The 19,612-nt window shown below is 39.4% G+C and overlaps 1 protein-coding gene across 2 annotated transcripts in view; it reads right to left on the minus strand.

Annotated features, from left to right (window-relative positions):
* The window catches only part of kcnab1a (potassium voltage-gated channel subfamily A regulatory beta subunit 1a), a 121,543-nt gene that overhangs the window by 9,093 nt on the left and 92,838 nt on the right, over positions 1 to 19,612 (minus strand). For both annotated transcript variants that reach the window (XM_074679247.1, XM_074679248.1), the window contains exons 4-9: positions 7,810 to 7,889; positions 6,562 to 6,606; positions 5,872 to 5,916; positions 4,151 to 4,194; positions 3,956 to 4,042; positions 871 to 956 (exon numbers count right to left, since the gene is read on the minus strand). In XM_074679247.1, the coding sequence (XP_074535348.1) occupies positions 871 to 956; positions 3,956 to 4,042; positions 4,151 to 4,194; positions 5,872 to 5,916; positions 6,562 to 6,606; positions 7,810 to 7,889 (387 nt within the window). The remainder of the gene's footprint in view (positions 1 to 870; positions 957 to 3,955; positions 4,043 to 4,150; positions 4,195 to 5,871; positions 5,917 to 6,561; positions 6,607 to 7,809; positions 7,890 to 19,612) is intronic.

Genomic DNA, 19,612 nt, shown 5'->3' on the forward strand with positions numbered 1-19,612 from the left:
CTAAATTACACAGCTTTCATCTGGGCTTGTGTTCTACAAAGATATCTGCTCGCTTTCACCCTGATGGCACAGAGAGGATGTCAGTGTCGCGCTGCGCTAACTGGGGGGAAGGTGACACCAGAGAGAGGGTAGGGAGGAGAGGATGGGTGTTAGGTCCTTGATATCACTTTAAACATATGCTCGTTATGTAACTGTATAGTGGCTTCACGCTGTATGTATGCATATCTGAATGTATCACTGAAGTGAGAGTTTAAACAGGAGGTAAAATTAAAGAGACAGAAGCTTGAAGAAGCCGCTGTGTCTCTGTGGGAACATTTCCTGCAAACACCTGCTCGTCCTTACGATGTTAGACTGTCCAAGTTTCCATTTTCCTCTCGCTGCCTTTTATTTCTCCTTCACTATAAGATGGTGCAAAGTAATAGGCGGCTAAATCAAGTGGCCGTAGCTACACTTTTTATCGGTTTATTAAATGGATCATTGGTTCATCAGAAAGGTCAAATAAAATGGTATGGGGTGAGGTTTCTTTCATCAAAGAGAGTTCTGTCTGTAATTCAAATCAGTGGGATACAAAATCTAATCTACCAAACAGCATGAAACTCTCCTCCTCACTCTGAAGTGCATGAAATTAATTGACGTCATTCCTCACATCTGGCTGTGTGAGGCGACAGTGGGTGTTAACGTAACCTGAAACTGAAATTAACACTTATTCTGCTCCTTACAGTAGGTGTTGTTTAGAAACTTGTTATGGCACAGTTTAATTAGCGACTTAGGGATGAGCCATGTTTTACTATCATTATCTATTTGTCTATACTCAGAGAAGATGTTGGTTTAATTATGTTCTTATTCTACCAAAAGCTCCTCTTTACTTACCATGATCTCCATGGCCGTCCACCGAGATGTTCCCCAGTACATCGCCATGCCTTGGTTGATTACGTAGGTCATAGCCCGAACGATTTCTACAGACATACACACAAAACGAGATATCAGTCAGTTGATTTGAAGTTTGAATTGTTTTAATTCCACCACCGCGCACAGAATATAAAGAGAGGGGTCATCAGTATGTTCTTTCAAAAGCTGTGACACTAATCCTTAAAGGCTCCTTGTACAAGTACACCCTTCACTCTGAGAACTCAATCAATAACACTGTCCAGTCCTTCAGGCTGAGTTCATGAAACTCTTTGTTGAGGGGCATGAGGAAAGGCTTAAGCCCCATTTCCACCAAGCATTCCGGTTTAGATCAGTACGGTTTGGTGCAAGTTTGGTTAAGCCTGGTCCTGTTTGTGTTTCCACAGCCAACCATGCCCCCTCGTGATAGGCGGCGTGTTAGCCAGATGCCGATAGCCACATCAGTTAAATACTGTGACACCATTGCAGTGTGACACAGTACACCCGCTAATAAATCCAACGAAGAAGAAAAACACAACACAGTAAACAAAGAGCAACGATGAAAGACATCCAGCAATTTGGCTTCTTTGTGATTGGCAATCAAGCTTTGTTTCATAGAAGGCTGTGTGCCAGGAGGAGAAATACTGCCATTGTCGCACAGTAAGTGACGATTTTTTCGACCAATCATCGGACTACAGTGTTGTAGCTCCACCTTCTGGGATTGGATGTGTTTAGTTTGGTACCCCTGCAGAAGGGTCCCTAAAAGTGGGACCGTTCATCTTGGTTATTTGGAGATCTGTCCCAGGATTAGTCGGTGGAAACGCTGTATGATGCGAGCCATGCCGAGATGAACTGAAGTGAACTGCTTGGTGGAAACAGGGTTTTAGTGTGAGAAAAAGATATTTCTTTGTGTTTCTTCTTTTCTTAAAGGATTCAAAGAAGTGCAATGAAAAGAAATTGTTTGATTTAATCAATTATTGTGATGTCCTGTGTACTGTGATGTACTGTGGCTTCATCAGTAAGATTAGAAAAATAGGAAACTGTTTTGTGTAATTGAAAATGAAAGTTTGATCTTTATGCAACTTTCCAAAGGATTTCACATCAGGCCATTAGTCTTATCAAGAGGTGTATGATTTCAACAAAGGATGTTTTTAAAAAGTGATTCAAAGAGAAAAAAGTCCAAAACTTCTTTCTTTCTTTCTTTCTTTCTTTCTTTCTTTCTTTCTTTCTTTCTTTCTTTCTTTCTTTCTTTCCCATATAAAAGATCAGCTCAAAGAACATCTTGCACAAGGTTGAAGTGACTTTTTCAGAGGTGGCAACATGTTCTGAATCAATAATAGCCAGGCCTCATGAAAAGACTACGCCAAGGACAGGGAAAAAGATGAATGAAACCCAGGATGCAGTCAAGCAGAGAGAAAGAAAGAAAGAAAGAAGGGAGAGGGATATGCTTTTACGCCAACTTATTCAGAAGTTTGAAAGAGAGAAGAAAGAAACTAGAAAGTCAGGAAGTGTTTAGGATGAACATTCAGGACAAACAGTGGCCTTAAGAAAGTAAACTTTGTCCTTTTTCATTTCTGAAGTAAGAAAAACTCATTGAAGGCCACCTAGCTCCCTCAGTCTTTTATTTCTACCTGCTGACACCCCCTCAACTCTCCCTGACAACCCTGGCACAAACTAACAAGCTCACATGCTACAGCTCCTCTGATCACATTCAGGCTGCTGCATTTTTAATAAAGCACTTAGCTCCAACACTGCCGACTCTAAGAGCCAACGTGCAGTCAGAGCCAACAGAAACTCAGATTAGTGCTGTCATTAGGGTTGTTCATCATCGCCCTCCGCTCACTCCAATTATACTGCAATCCCTCACTGTGGCAGGACCCTTGTATTTCACTCTGCCTAACTGGTTCTGGGCAAGCCAACAGAATATGAGAGGTAAGAAGGTCAGCTGAAACGCTGGTAGGAAAGAAAAGGTTAGAAACAGAATAAGGTGTAAAAGATGAAGAGATAAAAAAAAAAACAGCAGAGGAATGTAAAAACATGAAAAACTCACCCTTTAGTTTGTAAGTCATTATTAAAACCTGGAGCACAGATGGCTTTCTAAATACCATCCTGCCATGGGAAATAACACACACAAACTTTCCTGCCTATTTTCTGTCTCTTAATTGTGTCTTCCAGTGCATCCCTCTCCCTGCCCCTCTGCCACGCAGGTCCTGCTGCAAGCTGTGATCATGCACCCTGTGTGCAGTGCACATTTAAATACTTCTGAAAGCCTTAATTTCCGGCAAAAACAACAGACGGGGACAGAAGATGAGGGGGTGAGAGTGCAATAAGTCTAGAGGAAGGAGGGGCAATAGATCAGAGGCTTGGTGGAATTGCACAGGAAATGAACAGAGCACAGATGATGGGAACAAGTAGATTGTGTTGCCTGCTGGTTGTGTATGGAGGTGAGTGCTTGAAAAAGTATATATGTGGCTTTTCGATATCACATGGTTCACTGCTGCAAGTTCAACAGGGCTCCAGTATCGCAAGACAAAATGATACCAGTGGATAGCACCCGATGCTGTTCAAGGATTCACTCTTTAATTAACGCATTGACAAAGTTAGACCATTCATTTTTATAGTTTTCTTGCCATCACATCTTTAGTTTCACTTTTGATTTGTTGAGATTGATAAAGGCTACACAGAAAGTCCGGCTAAGTTGAAAGCACCACTGAAGCAGAGACAAAATAGAGAGAAAAGCAAAGTAATTAACATCCACCCTTCTTATTGATTTGGCCTAAACACTAATTAATAAGGTATTGACCAAGTGCCCACTGTAAAAAGAATTTAACTGTAGAATGCAAGAGAACAAAACTAATTTATGAAGACTAATGAGGAACCAATGCTCCACTAATATGCTTGTCAATAAGCAGCTTTCTGATAATGCATCATGTTTTCTGTGTCACTTTAATTTTGCTGCAGAAAAAGTTTTACAGGATGAAAACATCCCCTCTCATCATTCTTCACATTCTGATGACAAACGATCTGACCTGTTGTATTATGAGTGATGAGTGCTGATTGGCTGACTCACCCTCCATGGGAGTGTTGCTGTCAGGGCGGTTGGCAAAAACTACATCCACATACTCCAGCTGCATCCTTTGTAGAGAGCCTTTTAGACCTGAGGGATACAGAGAGGTGTGTGAGATGATCGGGTACAGAGTTGTTGAGTTTTTAAAACAATTTTAAAAAGTGTGTATGTGTGTGTGTCTTGAGTTTAATCTCTTACCTTCAATAATGTGTTTCCTTGATAGTCCTCTTTCCGTCTCTGCTCTGATGGGACAAAACATACCACGGCATGAGCAACACTGTTAATCTGTAGCAGCTGAGTTTAACTTAGCTTCAGGTTTTGGACCTTTAGGGAAATAAAAGTTTACATATTTAATTCGTTACTCAAAAGAATGAACAGTTGTTTTGTCCTAAATCTTTTTACGATGAATATAATAAAAAGGATTAGTTTGTCTTAACCCCTTGATGCCTGTTGTAGCAAATTTGCAACATACCCTGTCAGGTCTCGATGCAGACGAAATGACCTTTGTATCTCATTATTACCTATTGATTCATATCCTACACATACTAAAGATCGTATCACATCCACTATGTCACAATATATTGATCAGGAAATGAACTTCTCATGTCTATATCATATAACTTAGTTTTAAATATTGTGTGTACTATACTCAAATTTACAATCTCCACTTAATTCAACATCTGTAAGGATGCAAAAACACATAAAAACTTAAATCTAGAGAAGCTATGGTTTTTGCAGAAAGGATCATTGTCATCTTTCCATTTATATATATATATATATATATATATATATATATATATATATATATATATATATATATATATATTTATACATATATATATATACATACATATATAGGTTATAAGTGTATGAGCGTGCATGTATATGTTTATAGAAATGTGTGTTTATACTGTATAGACTTTTATTTATTTATTTATTCTTTAATTTGATGTCTATTAGCAATCATGCCACAGTTGAACTCATTATCAACTACCTCTGCTTTTGTTTGAAATGACACTTTTGTCAATGTTTTTTTTTTTTTGTAATATCTTCAATATATGCAGATGACCTGAAATATTATTGGACAAACTTCTTTATTTTTGTACTATCTGCAAAAATAATAATAATAAAAAAAAAGATTTAGAAAAAAAAACACATAAAACAGTCTATTTATATATATATATATATATATATATATATATATATATATATATATATATATATATATATATATAATAACTTTTAGATCTGAAAGTTGAAGATGTGCGAGTGTGAATCTCATGCTGTCTTATATAAATGGGTCAGAGAGCTTTCAACAGCTCAGCATCATTATTCATCCAGAACTCCAGAGGAGAGGTACAGGACTGAGTCTTCCTCACAGGAATGAAGGAACACTCTGAAATGGAGAGAATAACTTCGCTCTTATCACCAGACCCAGGTGGACTGTCTCTGCCTGTAACTGTGACAGCCTGCAGGAGAGTGTGAGAGTGTGTGCTGAGGGAAGTTAATCTCCATATTGTGTGCACTCAAACCAAAAAGTATGTGTAGAAAAACCCATGTGTGTTTCAAGTGGTGATGATAGTGGAAGATCGATGTCATGGCAGATTGTGACACTATCATAGGTTTAAGTTGTGATCACATAAAGTTGTGCAACAAAAAGGAGAAAAGAATCATGTGTTGCTATCTTTAGTGAGTGGTGGGACTCAGCAGGAGAATTGGTTCCACTGGTTGCAACTGTATGTGACAAGCTGTGTGTCAGAGTTAAAAAAAAGGCATGAAAAGTTTGAAAAACAAGCTGCTGAAAGTTCACAGCCCTCCTCTGCGCTGAATGACTCTGGATCTCATAAATGAAGCTTAACCAACATTTCACACATATCCTCCTGGCATGAAAATGATGTTTTAGAGAGTCTCTTACTTACTTTCCACCCCAGTAGAGTTTAGTTGTAATGACCAAGCTGGATCGCCTGAGAATGTGAGAAAAGAAATGATATAGAAGGAGAGAAGAAGGGGGCAGCACAGTGAGATGTACGTAACAGATGGCGGCTGCTCAGTGCATGTTGTTTAAAGAGGGGGTACTATTCTTTACTGTGTTCAAAACAAGGATATAAAGTAACAATGCTGGATGCCATTACTAAAAGTGTGTAAAGTTTTAAACTCTATGCACAACAGAAGATTTCAGTCAGCCCTCAGGTTGTGTAGGGTTGAGCTGTATACTATAACAACTGGGGGGAAATGATTCTTTGCAAGGATGTCTTGATGGCTCCATTAAGTATATCTTTAGATGATACAGCTTTTCTGCTCCCTGAGTCTCTAAACAAGGAGGTTCAATAATAATGGTAATAAAAGCTATAAAGGGAAGATTTGAAACTTTATGGAAACTTGACAAACCTGCATGATGGTTGTTTCAAGCTACTGTTATGTGATGCAGTGCGTGAGTGAATGCAAAATACATGTACCTGCACTAACCACAAGGAAAGTAACAGCCATCCTTTTGTTTTATCTTTACTCACACACATGCAACAACTTACAGACTACACACACACACAAATCTATCTTTTTCTCTCACATAACAGTAATGAAGCCATTTGACATATTTCCGTCTCCATTACCTCCAGCATTTCTTCTTGATGATGTTTCCAAGAATAATTTCAGCCCTGCAAGGCAATATAAATGAGCAGCCGTTATGAACTTGCAGTTAAAATTCTTAAAGCATACCTTCGCAATATCAACCCCACCAGTTTACTAGACAACGCTACAGTGCATCGAAATGATGGGTAAATAGTATGTGAGGGAACGGAGGTTTAAAGTTATAGGTGCATAAAAAAATACACAGGGGCTGAGACGGTAAATGATCTGCAAAGGCCTAAATGATCTTGAACAGGAGAAAACATTAAAACCCAAGGAAATTGAGAAAACCAAAAAAGTTAAAACAAAATATACAAATGATCCAAAGCGAGAAAAAAAGGGAATCATAAATCAGCTAAAAGTGTCAGTCTTTTTGCAGCAAGGTTTCTCATTCCAACGGAATTGTTTGCATTTGATTTTGCTTGTATTTCTGAAGATGCATCATTTGTGCATTTGCACCTCAGTCCTCCTGTTGACTATCTTTTCAAGGGAAGATTGCCCTTGTCAGCCACCGTACAAACACCTTGAAAAACAAAAATTTTCATCTGGGCATCAGTGTATTTTGTTACTTCATTTATTTAGTTAGATATTTGGTAAATGAATGGAAACTGTGCGATAAGGTTATTTTAGCAGAAAAAAAGATAAAAACCTACAGACACTGTGCGGGTTTCTAAACCTGACTGTCTCTACTTATAAACTTTTTGAAGGCCCAGAACAGGAAAACTATCTTCTCACTTACCACAATAAGTCTAGTGTAGTTAGTTTTAAAACCTTCACTGCCTCCAAGGAGGAAATTTGTGGTACAACCAAAGCTTAACTAAGGTTAAAAGGTGTGCTGCAGAGTCAGACATCAGTCTGTTAAAATATCTAATTTTTACAGGCTGTTACAGCTGTGTTTCTTTTTCAAAGCAAAATTTCCTGAGGTCACATGAATTTAAACATGACCATTAAAAAAACTTCCCTAAAAAACACACATTTTATTCAAATTGAAACAATTACAAGAAGTGTTGCCTCACATCAACAGCGAGGACACCTTTCTGATCAAATTAACCACTGAAACTCAAGCGTCAGCTGTTACTAAACTGTTCTCTTAGTGTATTAAATCTCCCCATCAAACATGCCTGCTAAAAAGACTTGACAGTGAGACCAGACACCTTATCACACTGAAATATGATCAGGTTAATGAGTTCAACAAAACTGCAAATGATCTCAGAGGTTCACATGACACCCACCTGCCGCCTGCGTAGACCTCAGCTGTGTCGAACAGGTTGACTCCACTCTCATAGGCTATGGTCATTAGCTGCTCTGCAACCTAGTACAATGTAAGAACACACACATGTAGGCAGAGAGAGAGAGATACAGAATGCAAAAAAATTAGTTTTGTTTTAGTTTATTTCACAGATTTTTTAACACATGAAAAGAGGAGAAACCTGGAATTAGCAGTAAAACTGTAGAAACTGACTATCTAATGTTTTCATTTCTACATGTTTGCACTGCTGAAATCTGTGAATTTTATCAAGGCAGGGCAGCTTTATACTTCATCACCATGTCTTTACTTCTTCACTTTAACTTTAAATAGGGATGGCCATTAAAGAGATTTTGTCAAGATCAATGCCCTTATCGATTCTGCTTATTGATCTGATTCTTTATCGATTCCCTTATCAATTCCTGTTGTGAATTTTCTTGGTACAAAAAGTAGCTTTACAGGTTTTCTGTGTCAACAACATTTAATTGAGTTTATACTGTAAGTAAATAAAATGTAGTTGGTCCCTGAGTCTGGATATTTCTGGGCATATGATACAGAAACAGGTAAAAATTGCACACAATGTGACATTGATGTGCTGTGTTGTAATATATTAATAATTCAAGAAGGCCCTCTAGTGTCTCAAAGTGGTTATAGAAATGGTTTAAGTTGTTTGGAAGCTTTCCGTAGCTATGAAGTCAGCCATGAGCCTTTCAATTGCCCGTTAGCTTTTTACAAAGAGTTGATGTGATATGTGTCTGTGATGAAAGTTGAAATTCTATTCTGAAGCTGAAGTTATACTGATGTATGCTAACTGCTAGCATATCAATGCAGTTTCCCATATATGTTAGCATCAAGCTTGACCTATTTTGATAAATAAAGTAATTTATACCATTTCGAATGTACTGAATGTGCATCTCCTGAGAGAGTAATGTACATTTCTTTATGAAGTCAGTTCTTCAGTAAAACTTCAAGCTGAAAATCCTGAATCAGAGTTTTCTTGGGAAACGTTATCTAACTGCTAAGCTAAGATAGTTGCAGCAGACTAGTCGACGTAGGGTCCAGCGGCCCTGGCACAATGGAAAGAATTGATAAGGGAATTGTTAAGCACAAAGGCTAACAATATAGATGGATTGAAACATTTCTTATTGATTCTCAACATGAACTGGTTTTCGATTCCAATCCCTAACTTTGAATGTTTCTTAGTCTGTTAGTCTCACTCAGCTGTAACACTGAGGAAATCAAAACAGTAGCTGACTCAGTGAGAGAGACTAGAGAAATAGGAGTCTAAGAAAGTCAACAAGGGCAGGTAAAGGGGACCGAAGACGGAGGCCAAACATCCACCCTAAGAAAAGGAACACAACCCTTGCATTATTCATCAAGATATTCATGGCACAACTCTTTCTGTCAGTTACCATGTGAACAACTGGCTGTAAAAACCTACATCTGTGTATGCAGTGAAAACTACTTCTGACTGAGCATAACCAGAACCCTTATGTGGTTGCTGCGGTAAAACTGGTCTTATGAAACGCTACATGAGCAGCACTGCAGCAAAAGCACAAAAAGCTAAAAGACAGAGCCCTGTTGCAAAGGATGTGTTGGATACTGTACATGCTGCAATATGTCCTGTGTGAGTATGCTGCAGTAGAGCTCTCAAGTTTTCTGCTTGAACCCACACATACACACACAAAAAGAGAGTGTATGTGTGTTTGTGCTTGCGGTCAGTCTGTTGAAGCACAGATTTTATTGACTAAGTGGGATCACAGTGTAATTATCTGTGATAAATGGCTCTTCTCCGGGATGTACGGTGGTGTCAACTCATTTCTCTTTAGTGAATAAGTGCTTAAACTTAAGATAAATGTGAGTGTGTGTACGTGTGTATATGTGTGGGGCATAGGCGTTGATGTATATTGCAGACACGGTGACCATTTATCATCAGAATGAGGTTGAATTTCTCCATGCTGAGTTTTATTATGAGGGGGCTTTAAGTGAATTTGCCATCATTTCCCTGTGGAGTGTAATTGGTTTGTGAATGTATGTGGACAGATGTGTGTCTGTAATGTTAGTGTGTTTGTATTCAAGTCTGTCTCTGAACATAATGAACCTGTTTTTGTGTGTGTGTGCGTATTTATATATAAGTGTGTGCATGTGCGTGCGTGTGTGTTGTTGCCTCAGTGGTGGTAGACAGTGGAGGTGTAGATGAATTAGATAATCTGCCCTCTGAGACTCAGAGTCTCAACCTCCTCTCTGCAACGAGCTCAAACTGGGCAGCAGTCCAAGCCTTTGTGATATATTTGATACAACAACAATAAACTTCAATAAATAATGCATACACATTGAAGTCTGACACAGAGAGAAACAAATCAAGACAGCAGAAGTATTGATGTAGCATTGTAACAATGCCACAGAAGATAAACTGTGAAATAATACAGAACGTGTTATAAGGAAAAAAAGACCTTGAAAAATGACGGCAATTACAAAGCATGCTCTGGTTATTCCAGCCCAGGGAAGCCTTGAATGTAGATGTAACAGGGTCAGGTATACACCTGATATGTTCATTGTATTTTTTTGTTCTGTTAAAGCAACAATGCTGGATGCCCAGACTGAACATGTGCAAATGTCATGAAATAATGAGGTATTTCTACCTAAGATTTGCCTGACTGTTTATAACACATCAAGGTCCATCCATAGCTCTACCCTCAACTGGCCTCCAGAGAGAAGGGGGTATGTGGAACAGAAGGCATTAAAGGGACAGGAGCCAAAAGCATTTCAGAAAGAAGGCTGAATTAAGATTTTTTTTTAACTCCAAAAAAGGAAAATGAAAGGATTTTTTTTAAGCTATAATGTAAAGCTACCAGAGGACAGAAAAATCCAAAAAAACAACAATATACCCCCTCTTTAAGATACCCTTTCAAAATTCAAAGTTTGGACTGTATACATTTGTCCATTACAGTGTTATCTTTAGTTTAATGTTGTCCAACTGACTTAACAAGACAGTTATTTTAACAGCCAGCTTACATACATATCAAATAAATGGTACAAAGATGCTGTGTATTTGTTTTATATGTGTAGGGCTGTGATATTTACATACTATACTATTTATATACTAAAAAAAATGGACGTCCTCTTGCTCTGCTTAGTGAGGTCGCCACAAAAAATGCTCCCCCTGGTGGCTGGCTGCAGTATAGGTTAAAAAAATCTGGCTATCCAGCCATTCCAGATGAGCTGTGGTCAAATTTAAAAAAATTAATACACCACGTAGAAATGTTTCGTACGTCCAATTCCTGGGGTGATTTAAAGATATCATTTGGCTGCCTTGTATTTAAGTCTTCTTTTTTAAAACCAAAAAAGTTTCGTTTTCATTAGTTACACAAGGTCAAAAACAATGATTGACAGCTACCGATCTCGTGTACTTTTTTCGGGGATTGTAAAATATGTCGGGAAGCAGAGTCAAGAAGTGATAAGACTCTTGAAAGAAAAAAAAAGAAAATTATTATTTTTGTCATCCAGCAGTTAGCAGCAGTTAATTTAATGATACTTTAATACAATGCATTGTGCATTAATGATCTTCACTCATGTGAGTTAGGACCACTCATATGTTTTTGACTGATGTAATCTATCCCAGAAGACATGCCAAGTGTTAATGCTATCCTAATTAAGAGATCAGGAATAGTGAATAGTCTTGGAAATAAACAAGGATCTGTCACATTATGGCCAAGTTTCCTAACAAGGTCAGCTCTCACTGTAGCAATAAAAGAATTAAAAACGTGCACAAAAATAGCATTTCTCTGCCTCATCTGACTGTAACAGTATCTATTTTCATGCTTAGCCAGTGTAATCTGCAGTGCAGCCCTGAAGTCATTCATATTTTAAAAATGCATCATTATCTGATGCTCATCCACTTCTTAGAGAAGAGGCTGAATGGTCAGTGAGGGAGGGAAATGAGAGGAAAAACAGACATGTTTCTAAACAGCTCATTCAGTCAGTGAGCTCCAGTCTGCCATCAGACCAAAGCAGAATGCAGAAACAGAGCAGAATAACGGAGAGGTGAAAGACAGAACAGGTCAGGTAAGGAAGGAAAGTATTGGAAACAACAATGGACTGAGCAAAGAACAGTTTGCTCTTTCTCCTAACTAGTCCCTGCAGAGCACAGGGAGGAAACCATCTGTGTCGCAGGTTTTGGGCACACAGGAGGAGGGTTTTCAGAGTTTGTTGTGCAGGAAAAGACTAAAGAGGCGGCGGATAAAAAGTTTGGTACCACTGAGTGGTTGGGTTAAGTTGTGAGAATTTCACAACAAGCAGTAATTAATGCTAGTTTTGAGGTCAAGGCAAGGTGAGGAAAATGCTGACAACAACTTCAGGCAGGCGATGAAGAGACGCACAACACTGACAGAGATCCAAGATGAGGGCAGCCGAGTCATTTTTCAAAGTGTGACTGTTTGGCTTTTGGTGATTGCTTATTCACAATGAGTCGCAGAAGATACCAAAGGCCAGTCACTGTCATGGAGGGCTTATGCTGACATTCACAAGGTTGAAGTGTTTGTTTAAAAGATGAGGCACCAGCGCTTAGGTAGATAAATGATTATTTATGGCTTTGGATGTATTGGATAAGCTGAATTTTACCCATGTGGTGCATTTATTGTCATTTTAACATGGCGAACAATCTGTCGTACACAGATAATACACCTTCACATCAGAAAAATGCAAAGTCATTGTAAAGTTACAGGAATAGAAAGCAGTCTGAACCTTGGGCTTCTTTTGTCCTGGGGCGGGAAAGGTGCAGCAGAATAGAACAGACATAATAACGAAAGCAAAACTTGTTCTCTCTCAACCCCAGAATCAAGGCTGTGGTAGCCTCCTACATATACCCACACACAGCTCTGAGATGGTTTTGTGGCTGCACTGCATCCTTTCTCCCACTTTTCCCACATCAAAGTGAACATCAGCAAGAGACTCTGTCTCTGAGTTCACTTTATGATGTATGGATCCACTTCTGATTTTTTTTTCTTTTAGAATGAGGAAGCTTTGTTAACTTTTATCCCACCATCCCTCTTGCAGGCCCTTTGTCTGGTAATGTGCCACTGCCCAGACAACCATACCTAAGTGAGACAGACTTCCTGCCCCTTACATAAGTTAGATCAGTGTTTGTCAACCGTTTTTTGAGCCACGGCACATTTTCAACATTGACAAAGTCTCATGGCACACCACCAACCAAAAGTGTTAAAAAATAACACTCTGTAGCCTAGTCTTTTAAACTCACACACTGCGAAACCTGGGCCTGTTCAGATGAGCCAAAGCTGATATCCTGACTTCTTTAACCACGTCAGAGCTGAGCACCCCCTTAGCAATAGCTTTGCAGGCAGGTGGTATTAATGACTCTGTTACAGTGTGCAACATTTTCGATTCAGCAACCAGTTCAGCAACGTGGTAGCTAGATTTGAGGGTTTGCTCCTTTGCGTTTTTTCCACAAAAGCTGGCTGTTTCACCATGTTTTCACACAGGCAAACAAAATCGTATCCTGCTTATTTTGAAGCATTGGGTGGTTCATTCAGAAATGGCATATGCTTACTTGGGACCATGGCAGTATTGCAGTCATTGCATCCTGGTAAAAGTAAATCCAAATGAAAGCTATAAAGAAGTTCACAATCTTTGCTTTCCTTGACTACCACCCATACTAGAGCCTTCATCAAGGTTTGAATTTTGTCCTGGACCTTGTTCAAAGTTTGGACTTTCTTGTCAAAAATTCTCCATTACTGTTGAGGCTACTTGTCTCATGCATCACTAAAGCTGAGTATTAAAGCAATTCGTTACCTGCTGCCACCTACTGACATAAAAGAAAGTACATTACTTTTAAAGCAACTTGACGATAGCATGTTTTCAGGATTTTTAGAAAAATCAAGTGAAACTGGATTTTTTTCCCACGGCACACCTTACAGTATCTCACAGGGCACTAGTGTGCCGCAGCAAAGTGGTTGAAAAACGCTGAGTTAGATAGTATAAGTCAGGGGTAGGCAACCTTTTCCATGACATGTGCCACTTTAAAATACACCCATGCCCAAAGTGCCAAGACTTGCATCTTTCATAAAATCATTGACAGTCGATAAGAAAGTCTCTTTTAAATGGTTTTCCATGCTTAGCTATGCAGTAAGATTAGCTATAACTTCCTTCTGTTGCCTGGTTTTTAACAGTACAGAAAGTTTAGAATGTGTTGCTTTGTTTTGCATACTTTGATAACACTGTTTTGCCGCTAAAAAATGTGATTCTGAGCTAGCAGACTGATGTCCCAAGAGATGCACTTGTAAGACACATTTGTACACTTGTAACTTCAATCATTTAAATCTATTATTAAGATTATATTTAAATTTGTTAAATTTTTACATAAGGACATTTATTGTGTGCTCAATTTCTTGTTAATTGTTACAACACAAAAGTTTTATTATCTTTTTGATTTATTAATTAATTTATTTATTTTGTCTCATTGTAATTATTTTTTGCATGCCAACACAAATAGCCTTGCGTGCCAGCTCTGGCACCAGTGCCCTAGGTTGCCTACCCCTGGTATAAGTCGTTGGTTTCCAAATGGCAAAGATTATTGGAATACATGTAAAATCAGAGACAAGGGGCTTGGTATTATACAAGTGACTTCAGATGTTGTGAGTGTTTAAGAAACAGATCTAAAAGTTGTAAAGTTGATGTATAACAATATCTTACATCATGTTTATGTTACCCTGCTTGCTTTCTCAGAACAGTCCAACTCAATCAATTAGCATTCATTTGAAGTTTCAACCAATATTGTTAGAGAAAGGGTATTTTGCTTGGTCACAATTTGAACATGGACATCAAGTAACAGATGTGGATGGTCACTCTGGACTTGTGAAGACTGAATAGACAGATATCTATTTGTTGTGAATCTGCCTTTAAACTGCTCAGAATATTCATTTGAAAAGTAGCATGAAATCTTGACAAGATCTTTATGTTGCTGAAATGAAGAGTACATCACATAGGATATCCTTCCATCCTTGGTTTATGACACGTTGGGGGGGGCGGGCCTCAAACACCAAGGCTTGCCCATATCTCTACTCCAAACAGGTCGCCATAAGGCTGGCCAATAGGAGATAAGGAGGTTTGTGAAGTTGAGAACCTTAAAGACACAGCAGCTAAAACAAAGGGTTTCAGACAGTGGCTAAAACAAGGGTTCTCTTAACCACCAGTGTGAGAAAAACTTGGATTTTTCCTTTAGATGTAAAATAAAGAAAAGCTGCTATCGGGTACCAAAAGGACAGAACAATACCAAGAATGAAAAAAAAAAACCTCTTACAGCATACAATTTGCAGGTGTAGATCTGTTTGTTTTTGTAAAGAGAACATTTGTTGTGATTTGGTGTGATAAAAACTGGTTGATTGACAGTATGATCTCTACACTTTTTCTTCCTCTTCATCCTCCTCCTCTAACCTTTAGGAAGGGGAAACTTTATTTCTGAAATGTCAGATTTCACTTTTGAAGGCTGGAGTCTTTGAGCACAGATACTCTGCAGCAGTGCTTCGCAGCTGTACTTTGCAGGATAAAAGTCTAACAAACCATTTGAGATATCCTCTGGTTCAAAAGCAGCAATGATTCAGGGAAAATGTTCATGTTTGGTCAAATACGGCTTATCAGAAACGATACTGAGCAGAGAGCAGGTCGGTGCAGCTCTCAGTAGTTGAGCAGCCCTGAAACACATTTTTGTGCAGTAAGTGTGTTTGTGTCCCGCAATTGTCCATGTATTACCAAGGACACAGACCCTGACTGCTGCTAACCACACATTTCAGTTGTTATGATTGCAATGACATTGAATGCGGGGCATTTAGAGCTGTAGAGGACGTTTTAAACCCACAGCATTGCATGTGATTTTAGCACTGAGGCTGTTGTGGAATCACTTTGTGTTTGCGTGTCAGCTGAGAGCGTCTATCTGCACAGGCTTCTTTGTTTCCCTTAGTGGAAATGATCCACTTTTGTGTGTCCACAGGGAGCTTGATATAGTCAACACTGTAATGTTTGAAACCCGTTGGAAGAAAGCCAACCTGAATGTTGAGAACAAATACAAGCTGTCTGTGCCGAAGCCTGTTGGGCTGAGTTTTAACAGTGACATTGAACTGTCAACTTTCAGACTTTTGAGGCTCAGACTCTAGTGCTAAGCTTTGAGTGTTCCATGTGAGCTGATGGCTCATAGCTTTACAGTAAGAAAAAATATATAGTGTTACATAACCTTCCAGGTTCTGTGTCCCCTGGAGTGAGCTCTGTAATCTTTTTTTCTTGAAGGTCACTGTAAGAGCATACATATGTGGTGACCAACGCTGAGACACCAGGAGCAACATCAAAGCACAGGTTTCATCAGAGGGAATGTAAAGGGGGTTAGATCATGTGCACTAACACTCACCATGCCCTTTTTATGTTCTATACAGAAAGAAATTCAAGTTAGTCTGAATGACTGAAATCACTTCACTGAATGAGTCTGAAAGGGCTGTGGAATGTGTGCTGTCATTGTGACATGTGAGGGAGGAATAAAACACAGAACCCAGCTGCAGGCTGATTGGGCCTGAAGGTAATGCAGCTATGTCAGCCAGCAAACTGTCTGATCAAGGTTAACTGTGACACAACTCTTTTAGAATAAAATGTCCCACAGTCACACCAGCAGCACTGGGGTTCACGTGTCCCTCATCACCAAACCGTAGTTTGACTTAGCTCATAATACAGCAAGATGGTCCTACCAACTGTAAGACTGTAATAAAGACAACAAGTTATGAATTGAATGTACATTTTTGGATGTATCTGTTTGCATAAAAGTTTGCAGCTTTCTTACAATTTACAAGGCAAATAGTGATCTCAACTTCTTCACAACTCAATCCCCCTTCTCCCGTCTGTTTTCAGGTTTCTTGATGTCCACTTAAAACTCACTTCCACTCCGTGGCCATGAATGGATGTTAATCTGAGGTGTCTGTAGAGCCATTTTCAAGGTAACATCTGTTCCTTTGTGGTTAGTAGTGATGGGAATAATGATTAATACACATTGATACATGGACACATGCAGGCATGTGAGCATCAGCAGAGAAGATGAGTGTAGATTCAGTTTTGAGATGAAATCACTCTGTTCGAAAGACTTGCTAAAGTGATTTGGTCATCACGTAAAGATCTCCAAAATAGTTTGTGACACACTGAAGAGATGGATCTCAAACACCAAAGTCTGCCTATAGCTCTGCCAACTAGGACGTGGTTACACTGTGCTTAAGTACACTTCAGCCCTATAGCCCAGTTATTTTGGCCAGTGTAACAACAAGCGTGCCATGCTTAGGCATGATTCACTTCTTTGCTTGGCACACTTCCGAGACCTTGGCTTCAGTACGGTTCACTTAATGCACAAGTACAAGCACACGGACAGCACGTATGATCCATAATGTACCGCAACCACTCCTCTTGACAATCATTTTGAACAACAGTGGGGGTGTTAGAAAACTGTGAACTACATTCCATTCGCTGGCCATACTACTCCAACGGGGGAACAGCGCTGCAGGGGGGCGATCGTGCTTGAGCACAGCATGGTTTGGATGGCCAGTGTGACCGCACTCTTAGAGAGTAGAGGGTCTGTGGAATAGGGAGCCCCCTCAAAGAGGATAAAATAATGGCTTTCTAAACCTCCAGTTTGAGAGAAACAGGGATTTTTGAGCTGTAATTCACGTGAAGCTACTTCAGGATTATCAGAGGTTCAGTACAAAGCCTCAAAAAAGCACAATCCCTCTAATTTAGTTTTATCCCATCTACGTTAGAAGTTGCGTCAAAGTGAACCACTGATGCGTGCTATTGTTATGGAAAAACAGCTAGGGAAATGCTGAATAAACACTGCGGAAACCTGTGATCTTCAAATCAAGTCTGGCTGCTGGAGTTAGGGCAAGAGAGGCAACTTTCAAATTGAATGCAGTTTTTCAAAATGCGCCATGGTGCTCCAGAGTTCATCAGCAGTATGACAAACCTTATAACTCACCTGAAGCAGCTTGGCACGAGTTCATCTAATCTATGGTTACTAGCCCTGTGAGTGGTATCGCAAAATTGCCAATTTTTTTCCATGCTCCACTGGGGAACGGTTTTCATTCAAAGAAAATAACTGACTCTTTTATGATAGACCTTTGTGAGAGGCTATTCCTTTTTCCAAGTGATCATAATATAGAAACTGTTTCCTACTGCTCACTGTTGAGATACAGTTGAGCACATAAGAGGATAAATGGTAAATGGACTTGAGCTTATATAGCGCTTATCTAGTCATGGACTACTCAAAGCTGCTTTACACCACAGGTCACACTTACCCATCGACACCCATTCGCGCCCACAATCACTCACTGATGGATCCAAATTTTTTACTACGATAGTTATCCATCAGTATCTTCATACCCATTCACACACCACTGCAGTGGAGCAACTAGTGGTTAAGTGTCTTGCCCAAGGACACATCACCATGTGTCGCCCAGAGCTGGGCTTGAACCTGCAACGTTTCGATCACCGACCAAGCGCATTCTCCAACTGCGCCACCAACGCCCCTCTATTTGATAACATTGACAGGGGGATAACAATCAAACTCATTGAATTGCACATCACAGTCATTTGCTGTTGAATCACAGTGTACTGAATCAAACCGGTGAAGCTGAATCACTCTACGCTATGACTGGAATGTGAATTACATCTTTTGCATTAGTAGTTGCTGCATATGGTTTTAATGGGCCAGACCATTCACAGATGTATAGTGCACACTGCTGCCAATAAAGTTGGAGTAAAATGTTTTCCACCTCTTTGTGAAACGGCTGTGTCAATAAGATTGATCATTCAGAGGACAAGTGTATACCTTGAAACTTGAGCAATCTCTTCAAATGTATCATATCACACACTCACAATCATTCGAATTACATTGTCTACAATGATGAAAAGGAGTCAAAAATGCTATATTCTCACTTTATGGGTGACTGTGTATTTGCCTCCTGCTGGAGCTGCCCAACACGAGTGGTTTGACACATTAGATCTCTCATTTTCAGTTTGTAGAGTTTTGGTCCCTGTATCTATTTGTTAACATCGACGGGGGGGGGGGGAGGAGTATTTCACCATAGTCAACTCAACCAAAGTGTGACCACAATACACAACCTGTTTCATTTTTCATTTTTATAAGTTAAGAGAGAAAACACACCTGTGAGTGTAAGACAAGAACCATGAGTTTACAGAGGAAAAGTTTTGACAAAGTTTGAGGAAGTGCACGTCACCCAGCCTGCAGCCTGGTGCTCCCAGCCAAGTGCGGCTCCAAATCACTAGCCAGACTCTTCTCCTCTGTTGTGCCCAAATGGTGGAATGAATCACCTAACTCAGTACGATCTGCAGAGTCCCTTTCTACTTTTAAGAGACGTCTGAAAACTCACCACTTGTGCACCTAAGCTGGTCCTTCTCCTCTTTGCCCTCAGGGGTAGAATGAGTCATTAGGTCCAAGACTCAGCTCTTATGATTTTTAAGCACTACTACTGAATATTGTTGAAGACTGAAGTATACTTAACCCCCCCCCTGATAAAAAAAAACAAAAACCTTGCACTTAATGGCAGCACCTGCAGCCGAATAACTTGTAGCACTGTTGTCGCACTAACTTGCTTTTCCTTCTGTCTAAATTCTTGCTTGTGTTGTACGTCGCTTTGGACAAAAGCATCTGCTAAATTAAACTGTTAAGTGTAAAGTGGATGCAGTATATTTGTTGTTACAAGTCAAACAGAGGCATTTTTTACTAATTAACT

This window comes from Halichoeres trimaculatus, unplaced genomic scaffold (genome assembly GCF_033239565.1).
Source record: "Halichoeres trimaculatus isolate MK-OKI-2021-1 unplaced genomic scaffold, fHalTri1.1 fHalTri1_scaffold_9, whole genome shotgun sequence".
NCBI classification, from domain to species: Eukaryota; Metazoa; Chordata; class Actinopteri; order Labriformes; family Labridae; genus Halichoeres; species Halichoeres trimaculatus.